At 41.3% G+C, this 15,432-nt stretch overlaps 1 protein-coding gene across 1 annotated transcript; it reads left to right on the plus strand.

Annotated features, from left to right (window-relative positions):
- The first annotated feature begins 1,051 nt into the window (after positions 1-1,051).
- Positions 1,052-10,643, plus strand: LOC106816433 (activating signal cointegrator 1-like). The gene is made up of 12 exons (XM_014821052.1): positions 1,052-1,115; positions 4,041-4,228; positions 4,479-4,571; positions 5,037-5,264; positions 5,756-5,928; positions 6,472-6,638; positions 7,127-7,299; positions 7,807-7,976; positions 8,629-8,750; positions 9,134-9,228; positions 9,421-9,517; positions 10,026-10,643. The coding sequence occupies exons 1-12, from the start codon at positions 1,052-1,054 to the stop codon at positions 10,082-10,084; spliced, it is 1,629 nt and encodes a 542-aa protein (XP_014676538.1). The 3' UTR covers positions 10,085-10,643.
- The last annotated feature ends 4,789 nt before the right edge of the window (positions 10,644-15,432 follow it).

Below are 15,432 nucleotides of genomic sequence, written 5' to 3' on the forward strand. Positions count from 1 at the left end.
AGTTCGGTATGAACAAGCCTATAGAAATTCTATTGCGACAGCCATGAACAGCGACAGGATGCTGTTGTGAATCCCTGTGTCGTGCTGCATGATCAGCCCTTGCGTCCACACATTGTTTTTAATAGGCTTTCACCTTGATACCTGCAAAAATCTGCACAGCTAACAGACCTTCCATAATCATTATACCATAACCTACTTTCAAAACTATTTATGCATACACCCGCACATATATATATATATATACACATAGACAGCAGTGAATATATGTATTATTTATATATATCATATATATAGCATAACATACACACATACATATATGCCTTCAAGAAGCAGCACAGTTACGTTCACATGATTTTCTTCCAAAAAGAGATTGACCTCATACCTACTATTTCAAAACAAACGGCCTTTCGCTCTCGTTGCCAGAAGCATGCGTATATTGTACATAGCTACAGTTTCGTTGGCCGCGCGAACGGCGCGCACCGCGTTCCTCACGACTGTGACTGTAGCAACATCGTGTCCACATCTTGCGCTCGGAGACGTCCCTTATATCAATTTCTGTCGGGCGTGTTTGTCTTCTTCCTCTTCCTTGCGCTTGAACAGCAACACCTTGTCTCAACGTAGGAGGCTCGAACGTCCGGACCAGGGCAGCGATCGCGCGCCTGTATGGGAGTAGACCAGGTTCTGTCGGGGTCGATCACATTCAGTTCTCCGTTCTCGTTGAGGTCTCCATCACCTGTAGCAAGCGATGAGAAGGTTAAGGTTATCGCGACACGAGCGTGCACACAATTCATACCCTCCGACTATGTCCCCCATTCTCTCTCCTCTCTCTCTTCTCTGCTCTCTCTTTCTCGCTCTATGCCTCTCAGCGGACACAGCACCGCTCTCCGCTCTCTGTGTCTCTTGCCTCGCTTTCTCAGCCACTTCTTGCAAAGAAGTTGAAGTTGTTACACGTTACCGTAACACTCGTGGCAATCTACCCACGTCATTATCTCTTCAGCCTACTCTCATTCTCGCAACAGGGTCAAGTAGTGCGAACATCTTATATTTCCAAATGCACGTTAAGCTCGGTTCTACTCTGAGCGCTGGGAGCCTTCAAACACCTGGTAGTGACTACAGTAACCGTTTACCTGTACCCGCTAGGACTTAACATGTTTGGCAGACCGTAACTAGCGTACACTATAAGCATACGATGTAGTAGGAAAAACAGCATGCGTTTAGTAAGTAGCAGCACGTACCCTGGTACACTGCCGACAAGGCCGGTCAGCTTTGGAGCCAGGGCCAGATTACCAGCAGCAATGGATTATAGTCCGTGGATCTGCATCTCTCTCTGCCTATTGGACAACCTCTGATTCTGGAGAAACAAACCCACAAAGTACTAATCTCACCTCATTAATAAACACAATTACACTAGCTGAGACCGTAATAGGTCGAATTCGTCGTTGTCCAAAGGCAGGATATCCTGTGATATCCGATCGCAAAGCGAGAGATTTAAAGACATGTAAGGTCTGTCACAGTGCCCGGCAACCTGTCAGAAAAGCCTAACAATACTTCTGGCATGAGATACAAACACATACACGAAAGTGAAAATATTGTCACGACAACACTCAACAGAGCGGGCAGAGCGTCTTATCGGTCTCCATCTGATGGTCCCTCAGTTGCACTACGGTTATAAACGTGAACATTTCAGTCGTGCGTAGTGACACCTTTGTTAGGCCGCAGATATGCAGATAAACGGCAGTGTGCGTACACATCGAAATTCGAGGCAACCTTCTGCATTCTGCATACCTCCAAATCCATTGGTTGATACAATCGCGTGCATGAAACTGCTGTTTTATTATGTGGCATTGTGACCCTAACCCTAACCCTATTTTTTTTTTTATTAATTAATTGTTGTAAAAATTATTGCCAGTTAATTAAATTGTTGTTAATAATCGTGTCCAATATTTGCATTAATGACAAAAAATGTTAAATGGATAAAGATAGAAAAATACAGAAAAAGCAGGTAAATATTAAAAAATCTAATGGGATTAGCGATCCACACGCCCTTTGAGCCGTGACGCCTGTGCTGTACCCGTTCGTGCTACCTCAAGGCTTATTGCTTTTGGATTATGGTTGTGCCATGAATATGAGAAACACTGCATCGATTGAGGCAGTTCAGGAATCCATGTTTAACACCTCTCTTGAGGTCCACAAGGTTTATCAGACACTTACTCTCGCACGTCAGTGGAACAGCAACATTCATGGTCCTTTCAATAAAGTGAATAAAAAATGGTAGGTCCAGCGGCTGAAAAAAATTTTTCAGCTCCTGTCCATTAGCCATGGTCCCATCAGAAAATGTCTGATATCTGACATTTCCCCATGAGGCCCTTTGACCTTCCATTTCCGCACTGGTGATGGTTTGCCTGCCCATCAACACTAAATACCCCACCGGGAATATATAAGAAGACAATATGGTTGAGGCCGTTAACAATTTGTGGCCGCCATTCGCGTATTTACCTCCTATACTTCCAAGTTAAGGGGGAAATATTCGCCCTCCGTTTTGACCAGCATCTTCTGACCCCTTTGACCGGCCAAATTTGATCAGTCACCGAAGTCCTTTCACGATTTCTCTACCCGTAGCCTCGAGAAATTAAGATACGGCTACCGTACCCGTAGCTACTGCCAATGAATAATTCTCAAGTTATATCAGCTACTAAAATTTAACCATCAACCATCGTTGAAATGGTCTGCTTGCGGTATTTCTTGTGAACGAACATTCGATTTACGAACTTCAAACGGCCATTTTTGGTGGCGCTGCAGCAGCGCCAGTCAGCGGGTTGGTCCCTAGCTTTTGGAATAGAATGTTCTATAGCCCTGCGGGAACTGTAAGCGGGCTATAGTACTAGAGCTAGGACTCGTATAACTTGAGACATATTAACATCGGATAAGAGGCATTAATTGCCTACCACAGACGTTTTATAGCTGCGAGTAACCGTGAATAAGTTGGTCCCTAGCATTCGTAATAGAATGTTATATAGCCTTGCGGCAACTGTACGCGGGCTATATTAATAGAGCCAACACTGTCACTGACTCTGTGTCATTGTGACTGACACTGGATCTGGATAGTTTTCTGCGTAGCCCACGGTTACGTGGATAATAACGCAGGGATAGCTATAGGGAACGCTATAGCTAGCCATGGGGTGTGACCTAACTTGGGTAAAGCCAGGTAGTTAGCCTTTAGCCGAATGGCACTGAGGGTGGTCACAGCCAGAGTTTTTTTTGCGCCTTCAGTGGTTCTTTTACGTCCCGATGTGCGGGGGTACCCCACGACGTTTCCGTCGACACTGACACTGGTTCAATGATATAAGACTGTAAGAGCTGTCCACAATGGATTTTCGCTAATGTGTGACATGTGCAAATGTTGACAACTCTTATATCCTTGGGCCCTGACACTGAAACAGTGACAATAGACGTCAGTCGTCAGTCTGTCGTCAGTCTCCAATCCGCGCATCGTCACGTGTGTTGACGTTACTTCATACTTGTGTTAGTCTCGCGGCTTAGTTGGGCATGTAGCGTTGCCGTCTTTATTTATCTTGCCAAAGCGTTCGACATTCTTGGATCTTTTAACTCTCTTCACGCCGGTTCAGGTCCCCCTGTTGTTTTAGGGATAGTAGGTTGACTGTTTTAGTGTGTATCATTATACAATAATTTGTCATAATCATCATACCCCTAACCCATAGACTAATAAATTGTCGTCTAGAAATTCGTGTAATCGGACGCTATCGCTACTGTAGGGCCCAATAGCCTTCCATTGACAAAAGTGGCTAATTTTTGTGTGACAAATTTTACACTGTTCCTCACCATGTACCATGACTGAAATTCAAACAAACGTCTACATACCTTACTTTATTAACATCTTACCTACACCACTTGCAATACATTATCCGCCTTTATCCTACATAATTACCATGACGTACAATTTTCAAACTTCGTCTGCACAGAGATTATAGATAATTTACAAAAATTTACTAAAATTACGCATCAATTTGCTCTTATGTGAGGCAATTGTATTTGCAGTTACATACTGTCAATAGAAAATGAGCAAGATCTTAGAGATTTTGTTCTGGAAATACTGGGCAATTCACAGCAAGGTGAACACACAGAAGCTGACACTCAGACATTCGTAACTGAGTTGCTGCTTAGACAGAGGTCACGTGATACTGCTGACAGCCTTCCAACAGATCTACAGGTGATTCACGATGATGAGTATACAGATTATATCAACTTGTGTTTTGTCAATTTATTTCGACCGATCAGTAGTTGGATAGGAACCTAACATCACTTTCGTTAGAGGTCTCGTTTGTCTTATAAATCTCAGAATAATGTTTTAATTCACGATCAATGTGGTTAACTTGAGTTGTGACACAAACACTGAAATGATCGGTAACAGATACCAGGTAGTGTTTAAATGCAGTCTATCTTGTTATTGTTGTATACAGCTTTACAAAAAATCTGTAGTTGATGATGATTACATACAAGGAAAGCAGCAAGATAAAAGAAACAGGAAAAAACAAGATAAAGCTATAGCAGAGGTAAAAGTTCATTTCTATCAATTTTTTCTTTGATGCTTTATCTTTAAAATAATTAAATGTTAAATTGAAAACACATGATGAAGAAGTGTGTGAACTGAAAAAAAAACACCATTTATAATAAGTTCAAAACCTTAAATATGAACATAACATATATTGTTGCTTCTTGTTTTTGTTGCTTGAGTTTTGATTTAAATCGTTGATAAAAACTGAACAGCAGACATAATATTATATCAGGAGAAAAAGCGAAAAAGAGGATTAATTTATATCAAAATCTATTGTTATTCACTCCTGATTATATGTTAACTGCATCTAAAACTGATACTTCTATATCGCTGTATGTACTATGATGTAATCGAGTTATTGGTCTGAATGTATCAGATAGAAAACGTTTAAATAACTGAAGGTGCGTCTTTAAAGGTCTCACTCCAGTTTCATCTCTGATTCTGTCTGTTGTTTCAATCACAGGATAGTCATGTTCAGCGCGCATCTCCACTGGACGAACCCAAGAAAAAGAGCAAGTTTGTGTCACTGTATAGCAGTGAGGGTGAATCGGCTAGTGTTGTACAGCTGCCAGGAAGACACCGGTGCGACTGCCAGGCTGCCAAGCACAGACTGATCAGCAACTGCATGAGCTGTGGCCGCATCGTGTGTGAGCAGGAAGGCTCCGGGCCATGCCTGTTCTGCCAGACGCTGGTAAAAATATTGTAGCATGAACGTATCTACTTATTTCCCAATATATGTAGTATATATATATGTAGTATAGATATGTATATGCTAGTTGTGATGAAGTAGTAACTGTAATATAGACAGTCACTTATTATGCATGAAATAATCATATATGTCCAATATTGCTCGTTATGTGAAGTATTCCACCGATGAATTTTCGGAGGGTTGAGAAAGTTAATCGTTAATGCCCCGTGTTATTCACATTACGATGCGAAATGTTTAGCAGCAATATTGTGAGGTGTGAGCGATTGGTACAAATAAATAATAGGTTTGCATTTATTATTAAATTTATGATTACAACAGGAAGTGCTGCAACACAAAAGTATTGTTTCTATTTCGCTTTCGACATATGAGATAATAAAGATGTCAAGCTAAGCAGTAGTGGAAAACAGTACTTACACTGCATGTGTAGAGAGCACTAGTAACTATCATTGATCACAGAGTTCTCGTGTTATCAGGTGTGTACCCGCGAGGAACAAGACGTTATCAATCGAAATTCAAAGAAAAGTGAAAAGTTGAGGAAGAAGCTGATGATGAACACAGCAGTACAGGATGAGAACAGACCCAGTGATGAGCACCTGAGTAAGGCACTGGCACATAAAGACAGGCTATTGGAATTTGACAAGACATGGTAGGAATAGAAAGCATATGCAGAACTATCTGCCACCTGTATTAATCATACAGCTATTTGTAGCTTTATTCAGACGGTTTACTGTGAGTGTTTAAATGTGATTGGATTGGTCATGCGTGTAGTGACATGTTTGCACCATATATGTTAGTTTCCTGTCTATAAATGAATGTTGTGCAATTGTTGCAATGTTGTCGTAGGAAATGGGATTGTTTGGACACAATGAAAGTTAAAATTAACTGACTGTGTGCCACTGGAATACACTGAAAAACACAGATTATAGATTTCCTTGCCATTAAACATTCATTGCCTTTTACTTTTATGTGGTATTAAACTTTCCACGAGCATGTTGCCATAAAATCATAATTCTAGTGCAGTCAGTTCTACCTTTCCACTTGTACGTAACAAAGTTAAACTAATTGAGAGATAAGGTAGTTTAATTTAAAGTTAATTTAAGCTAAACTAAAGCTAATTTTATTGTGCATCAAGCTGGTCATCGTTGCTTCTTGCAAGAGTCTTGCTTACATTCAAACTTTGTTCTATCAGCGTCAGTCGAACGAAAGTGATCGACGATCAGAGTGACTACTTTGCCGTGGACGGCAATCGCTGGCTCAGCAGCAAAGAACGCGAGACCTTGCGAAAAAAGGAAGCTGAGCTACGAGAGAAGAAGAATCCGTCGAGGAGAGGGATGAAGATCACGTTGGACATTGCCGGTGAGTGCTGCTGCTGTCGCGTGTAAATCGTTGCTGGTACCTAGAATGTTTGCTTCGCTCCGGTTCATCCGTAGTTATTGTCGGTGCAGGGAAGGGTGGCTATATGCCATGATGGCGACCGTGTCAGTGCCCCAGCGGTCATTTATTCTTACTGATGCACTAACCTGGGCACTGAGTTTTGTTCAGGCAAAATCATGTAACCTGACTAGGTTCAGTGAAATAAGGTTGAATCCATAGGGCCACCTCATGTTGAGTAGATGGTAATTTGATAGTGATAGCAAATAAATGACTTATTTCATTCTGGTCCAATTGGTCTTGCGTTGACTAGGGATTAGATTTGTAATTGATATGAAGTCTGACGGACATTCATTATCCAGTAAGAAATGTCTGCATATGTATGTGCGTGTATGCATTCATGTGAACATGTGTGCATGGATGGGTTGCCCTTTCCTCTGAGCTCTGCGCTGACCAGATTTCATTACTTACAGGTCGTAGAATAAAGGAGGAAGACCGCTATGATCTATCTGCGACAGAGGAGGTGCAGGATTGGGCAGATCGGGTGTCACATGGTCGGGTTGACCCCTCGGACGCCAGTCGCTCGCTGGGCTTCCCTGCCTCGAATTCTGATATGCTGCACCCCCTGGTGGACAATCCACCAAAGGTGAGGTGAATGTCGAATGTACGGATGCTGTCTGCGAGTGCATCCATCCATGTGCGCATGCTCACTTGTTATCTGTGTGTGAAGGTGTATGTCTGTGTGTCTTCTGCCTGTTGTGTGCGTGAGGAGAGATGGACGTAAAGATAGAGAGGGGACGGGTATGGGGGAGAGAAGATACAAGCAGGCAGGCAGAGGGCAGGTAGGCATGCCGGCAGGCAGACAGGCAGGCAGGCAGGGGGCAGGTAGGCAGGCAGGCAGGCAGGGGGCAGGTAGGCAGGCAGGCAGGCAGACAGACAATGAGGGGGAGAGGGAGGGGCAGTGGCATAGTCGAAACAAGAGAGCAGTGCTTGCATGTATGTCTATTGTGTCAGCATATTGTGAGAGAGTGCAGTGCATATCAGTATCTAGTGATAACAACACCACACTAACTCACTTATTATTATCTAATATTTCGTTGCCTTCCTATAATATATATTCAGCTGATTATTGACAATTTGATATTTTATTTAGTTCATTCCAACCGGATTAAAATCTGCAGCGAGTGATGTGGTGGGACACTCAGACAGCAAGCGTGCCGAGCTTCGCTTGCAAGACGGTGCTTTGCAGGAAATGTCAGATAAGGGGTGTTGCATGAGCATGCATCAGCCTTGGGCCTCCCTCCTCATCAAGGGCATAAAGAGGTGATGGCACTCGTGTTATATGCAGTTATATTACGTTAAAATGATGGCCTGGATTGATTATCAGACAACATTTATTCACAATGTTATAGACAGAATTTAGAAAAGTGCAGATTTCATATGTTATTATCAATAGCATGACAAGTCATTAGCAAGAATGAAAAAAATGGTTTTTATGTACTCCTAATATTGGTGAATACTTACTTGAGTTGATGCAAGGTAACTATACTTATATACTTTATACCTATACTTATATATAGCAATAATAATAACTTGCTTATAGAAATATGAATTCTGCCATTATGTAATTTTTAGCTCGCCTTGACATCGTCAAGATGAGCTATTGCCATGGTGTGTCGTCCGTCGTCCGTTCGCATCAAAACTTATGCATATATCATTATCAAGAGTATATAATGGGAGATATGTTATATAATGGGAGTTCTCCCATACATACTCTTGCTTTATATATCCCCCCTCCCTCTTCTATCACACCCAAGGTGAGCTACAGTGTCATTGACACTTTCATTAAATTTGGAATTATCTAGATTATCTTGGGTTCACTGATGACTTAACATACTGTTGAAATTTTCAGGAAAGGTTAAATTTGCCATTGAGCCAATTATTAACATCATTTCCTATCTCTCCGTGATGATAGAGATGAAGGACGAACATGGTACAGTGCCCACAGGGGACGCCTCTGGATTGCTGCGGGAGTGAAGGAACCATCACACGATGAGATCAAGTCAGTTGAGAGGGAATGCAGTGCGAATATAAACGGTAAGCAGCCGGTGAAACCTCTGAAAACACAAGACTAACCGTTATTTATCTAACCTTGAGACCTTGCCTTTCATCCAAGCATATGTCACTGCCTATACCTACCCTAACCAACAGATTGGGTTGGTTAGGAGGTAGGGAGAGGGTTGTGAGATGTCTGCACTGCAGCCAAGAGATGTCTCTTAGTTTTCGAGAACAGTCTGATTAATTTTGCTAGCTGTGCTCAAGAATTCAAAATTTGTATGTGAATCAGGTCTCAGATAAAATAACGCGCAGCCCGAACGACACGTGTCTGAAAAATTGGTGCATTCTCACGGTTCTTGACCTGCTTAGTCGATCACAAGTAAGTGCGCTCGTTTCAAACTGAACATCTTATCATTTTGCAGGCAACGTCATCTTTCCAGAGTACTATCCGACTAGTTGTCTGTTGGGTTGTGTGGACATTGATGATGTACTGCCTCAGGAACAGTACAGAGTACAGGTAGAGACACCTTAGAAGAAACCTTGTCACTAAATGCTTATACGTGTCCATCCTGTACTGTAGTATATCATGGTATCGTATATCGTATCGTCTGGTACTGGTATTATTAGGTGTTTTAAAGCAATGCGTCATGTGTACTCGGTCGCATGGGCAGCGGTGTGCTAATTTTGTGACGTGGTATGCCGTTTATAGTACAAAGACGGAGATTCGACGTCACCCTACGTGTTCGTGTGCAGGAATCCGCAAGAGCTGCTGTTCAAGTTTCCCATCAAAGGCCAACACAAGATTTGTAAGTTGACACATATTTATCTCCATTCTTGATCTGTGCGATTGAGTGATACTTATATCGATCACATGCTGTTTTTTCACATGTATTTTACGAAAAGTCACATTTAAGAGTTTCTTCCTGCATAAATTCATGTGACTGTTTTGTAACAAACCGTAATAAATCCCATATGAATAAGAAGTATTAAAGTGAAAAAACTGATAACAATCAGTAAGAACCTTTTGCGTGGTTTTGGGGCAATGGTGGTACACTGTTTACCTACAGTCATTGGTGATGTCATGTATAACTTAAACATGATTAAACTGTGGATAATTGTTAACCTTACATGAAAGGTCAGCTTTGAGCATATCAAACTCATGGATTTCGGTTTTCACTTCATGTGAACAGCCATGTTGCATGACCCACTCATACATGATATAACACTATGATATGTGTTGGTATTTTTTTATTTATATTTAGCTCGGTTTTTTTGAACGAATTTACAAACGTACGTTTATGCTTTTTATGTCAGATAAATTAGAATCGCACATCCACAAAGCTGCGACGAAATGTATGAATGCTGGCCAGTAGGTGGCGCTGTGATGTCTCGGATGCCAACCGTCCTGAGAAGCCGTTAGTATTTGAGTTTTTCGCGGAGAACGCTCGCTGTGACATAGCTCGTAATGGGAGGTTACGTAATAATAAGTGCTTAAATTCATAATACTTGCATCTGTGAGCTTCTGCTTCTAGTGTTAATAATGTAAATTCATGTTGTTCTGTGTTTGCCATAGTATGGACTGAGCTGTTAAAGCAAGTTTACATGGAATCATTCCTGTTTTAAATCTCTTTGCGACTCTGAGCTGCTAATGTGCATTGCCATTATAGATGTGATTCGTTTATCATGGGAAATATATTGATCTAATACAGAATTTATCTAGCTATTTCATTATGCATTGTGGCGCAAGTACACTTGCCAACGGGTCAATATGGCGGCCGCCGATTTCGAACCCCCCAACGGCCACTGCTCCTATTCAGCATACTGGCGCATTGTATACAGTTGTTAACCACCCCGACATACGCTATTAAGCTATGGGCAGTAGGAATGTGTACTAAAATTCTAGATACCTATAAACACATGTCTTAGCTATAATCCCTGTGAATTTCCAGTTTATTGAAGCACGATTAGTTTAATTAATTACCAAATATATGCACGCGGTATCGCTCACAGGCTTATATACGCACGGCTATGGGCAGTAGGAAAGTGTACGAACTCTAATATCTCGCGAACGAATTGAGTTACACTTCTAAAGTTCTAGATACATATAAACATATGTCTTAGCTATAATCTCTGTGAATTTCACCTGAAAAAGCAGCCAACTATACGCGTGTTACCCACGTCTGTGGCTGTGCACATCGTGGATGCGTACGTGCCTGCTGTTCTGTTTGTCTATCTCTGACTCAGTCTCGCTCTCTCCCTCCCTCCCTGCCTCTCCCTCTCTTTTCCACCCTCCCTCCCTCGCTCTCCCTCTCTCTCCCTCCCTTCCTACCTCTGCCTCTCCCTCTCTCTTTCTCTCTCTCTCCCTTTCTCTCTCCCCCTCTTTNTATATTTGATTATAACAACGTACAGATATCGAGCAAAACTCATGTAGGCCAACTTGGTTAGAATGAGGGTATAGTACTATAACTATAAGTAGCTTTCAAAATTTGGTTAATTTAGCTATGCCCACTTACCACAGACAGAGCTTTTCAGTAAGATGTTGGAAACCCCACTCGCTCAGTTTGTTGACAACGAACTCATCCATCAGCAACAGGTTCTAGACATGGTGGAAATTGTAGAAGAAAGTTATCGATTATAGGCCCTCTATACGGTATATACCACTACTGTACTCAGTACTGGCACTAGTGGGTAACACCCTATGCCGGTGTCACGGTCTGAGATTAGAAAAATTAAATTAAGAAGGCCCTTTTAAACAAAAACTTCAAAACGACGCGGTTTAGACCAGCTTTGACGTGCACCGAGACGACAATCATCTGACCATTTTTACTGGTTGTTTTAACAACCAATATATATTGGTACCCAATATCCAACCGATTAGTCACTTCCTAACCAATTTATTGGTTAATCTGACCAATATTGGCTTGACAAACAAGATTGGTTGGTAAAACAACCAATCTGTTTTTAGAGTGTAGTATAACATTTTTACACATTTTGATACATTGCGGCAGTTATAGATGCACATTGCGCCACATTCTTGCACATTCCACGCACATTCCTTTCCTGCACAATCCGCACACATTCCACGCACATTCCTTTCCTGCACAATCCGCACACATTCTTGCACATTCCGCGTGCATTCCTGCACATCCGCTGTTTAGTAGCACATTTCGCTGTTTAGTGGGACCCACCAAAATTCAATGATCTAATGTTTCAATGTCATAAATCTGTAGCAATTGTAAATGATGTTGACATGTTATGTTAGATGCTACTGTCTTGCATCCGTAAGTAGCATTGACGCTAACCCATAAAACGTATTTTGTAGTTAGTTATTAAAATTGTATAATATTACAGTAGGTTCCATACGTACACGCACTCGCGTACCCACGCACGCGCGCACGCCTGTACACACACGGTATAAATCTGCTGGTGTTTTCACAGAGAGGAGAAGGTAGGGCAGAGGAGAGAGAGGAAGGCAGAGAAGACAGAGGAAGGTAGAGAAGAGAGAGGAAGGTAGAGCGGATAGAGGAAGGCAGCGAGGCGAGAGAAGGCAGAGAGGAGATAGAAGAATGTAACGAGGAGAGCGAGGAATGCAGAGAGAAGGGAGAGAGAAGCACGGACGCGAACAAGTTTGGTTTAGAATTAATTAAATAACTCTAACCTAAATATCTTTTATTTAACTGCTATTGTTATTGGATATAGACTAAAACGAGCATTTATTATCTCGTAGCGCAGCCAGTTGTTCAACATATAAAGCGCGCATATATAAATGAATCACTTGGACTTTCGTCAGGCCGTGAGGGGCTTCTATCGCGAGATATATCACGGTCAGTATACACACGCTGTGAGAACTTGTATAAGGTGATCATATTAGAGAAGATGAGAGAGGGGAGAGAGAAAGAGAGACAGAGAGTGCGAGGTCGAGCGATCGACTAGTAGGATTGGGGAAAGCGTGAGAGGGGAGAGATAGATATTTTACACTTAAACAATTTAAAAATTAAAACAAACGTTGCGTGCTGTGTTCCAACATGAATATATTTTGTACACAAACTCGTGTAATCAGCTGTTCAACTTTTCTACCGTGCTGTTTCTACGTCTTCACGATTTTTCTATAGTGTTATATAAAAAATAAAAATTATTGTCTTTTTTTCAATGAAAAGTAAGTAAGGCATCACTTGCGAACATTTTGGGAAACTGTGTGAAACCGTGTCGTATTTAAAGAACTTTTTTTGTTAAGAAACATACGATTTTCAGGTAAGTTGGTGGTTGTCATATAATTAAGGCAGAATCTATAGACGAAAACATAGTACAAGTTGAATCTATCTTATCTCACTTATTGAATAGAACATTTACAAGCTTGAAAACTTTGCAAAAACGCTGTTAAAACTGTGTCTATACTCGTTCTCTCTTATGAGTCTTGAATATAATAAATATATTATATATATATATATGTACAATATATATTATATATATATATTATATACCATATTATTTACGTAAATATATATATATATATAATAAACAATGAAATAATGTAAATTTTTGATCAAATTTTCCGTTCCCCTTTTTGGTCTGCATGCATGATTTTTGCAGTATTTGCAAGAATCTCTCAGTTGAAATAGAATAAGGTACTTTCAGATCTATCTGTAGTCAAAATCCATCGAATTGCAGCCTCATTTCTTTAAAAAAAATTCGTTTTACACAAATATGGAGTACAGTGCTAATCACTGACATGGTATTCCTGGTTAAAAATGACTTCATTAAATAAATATATATTCATTAGTAAATACACAAATAAAAACACGAACAGTAAATATATCTACAGCAAGAAATAAATGAACAAATAAATAACGAGCAATCGGAGATAGCAAACCTCCGCCACAGCTTAACAGTCCCCCCATATATCTATATTATCTATCGATCTAATTTGTAGTCTGGTTTAACGCAGCGGTGATTATCATAAACCCTAGCTCTAGTACTATAGCTCTTCGTTCCGCTGCGCGCTTCCGCCCTGCGGCGGAGCGAAGGTCTATAGTACTAGAGCTACATAAACCCTTACAGAGAGAGAAAGCGAAACGAAGCGAAGCGGTTAGAGAGTAAACCGCTACACTACCATCAATGATGAGAAATCTCTTAAAAAAATTCCCTTGGGTATCCAGATCATCCCACCCAAAATCTAATCGATTGGTTCGTGGCCAAGACCAAACCCGTCCAAAAAAATTCATTCAAATCCGTCCGTATACTTTATAAACGTAAGATCTAACACGACGAACCTTAACTCGAGGTTAGACGTCTTACACGGGCCTTGACTTCGAGTTAAGGTAACCCGAGTTACTGTTAATCTCGAGTTTAGCTTACCTCGCCGTCGATTCGAGTGGTTAGGCTAACTCGAGTTAAGGCCCGGTATGTAGACGCTTAAGTTCGAGTTAAGCTTTAACCTCCAGCGATAGCTGGCCAGCACTAGTTACGATTGTACGTACACACGCGCGCACCGCATCGCTAACCGGTGTTGTCGCTGATAACAGACGTACATAACGCTACTCGAGTTAAGGTTCGTCTGTTGTAGACGCCTACATAAACCTGCTACTCGAGTTTAATAGGCCTTTCGTAAATACGTATAGACGCTTACATAACCGGATAAACTCGAGTTTAAGGTTCGTCGTTAGGATGTAAGACGCCTAATAACGCTAACTCGAGTTAAGGCTATCGTTCGGTAGACGCTAACATAAACGCAACTCAGGAGTAAGGTTTTGTCAGACGTAGACGCCATTACATACGCTTAACTTCGATAGTCTAAGGTTCGTGTTCTGATGTAGACCGCCCTACATAACGCTAACTTCGAGTTAATGGTATTCGTCGATAGTAGACGCCTACATAACGTCTAACTTCGGAGTTATAGCGTTCGTCGTGCTAGACGGCTATCATAACGGCTAACTCGAGGTAGCGGCTTAACTCGAGTTTAGCTGTTAACTCGAAATGGTTAAAGGTTCGTTCTGTGCTTATTTGTAGACGTTATGCTTATGAGTATATCCTGTTGACACACAACCAATCAAGCCAACAAACACAGCATCAACAAACAGGATGCGAAACATCATATATTGTTATCTACAAACACTCCTTATCGGCTATTGTTAATTTGTTTATGCGCATTCGCTTAATGTCAGCTGCGACGGTATTTTACAGTGCAGTCGCATTGCACGATCCGGGGTCTGAAGAAAATGACAACGCGCCCTATAATAATATAGCATATAATATACACAGACAAATGCGTTTAAATAATTCATACTATATTAGAAGCAGCGCGATCGTGTTGCTAGCACGATAGCGTGGCGGTTTTACTGTTATTTCAAAGTCAAATTTAAAGACTTTAGATAAAGAATGTGACATGATAGGACCATCCGGACTCGAAACTTCAAGGGACTATTAGTATGTTCGTCGTTTTAAGATCGCTGTGTTCGCCATTTCTCTCCACAAAGCTGTCTTAAAAGCCATCTAATCGGCACGATAAAATTAAGATACTACCGGGTCAAGACCCGGGTTGGTATCCCGGTCGAATATATCCATCATCGTCACTTTCTGAACCCGATGGAGCGCAATTAACTTCCATCATTTTGCTCGCAACTTTTTAGTCATCTGCGCTCGATATCCCACCATTATTGCTGGCGGATATATGCTAGCTCGATACATAGTCTGGCCTTTCTATATACCGAGCTCAGCCTATATT

This window comes from Priapulus caudatus, unplaced genomic scaffold, assembly GCF_000485595.1.
Source record: "Priapulus caudatus unplaced genomic scaffold, Priapulus_caudatus-5.0.1 Scaffold1376, whole genome shotgun sequence".
Taxonomy (NCBI): Eukaryota; Metazoa; Priapulida; class Priapulimorpha; order Priapulimorphida; family Priapulidae; genus Priapulus; species Priapulus caudatus.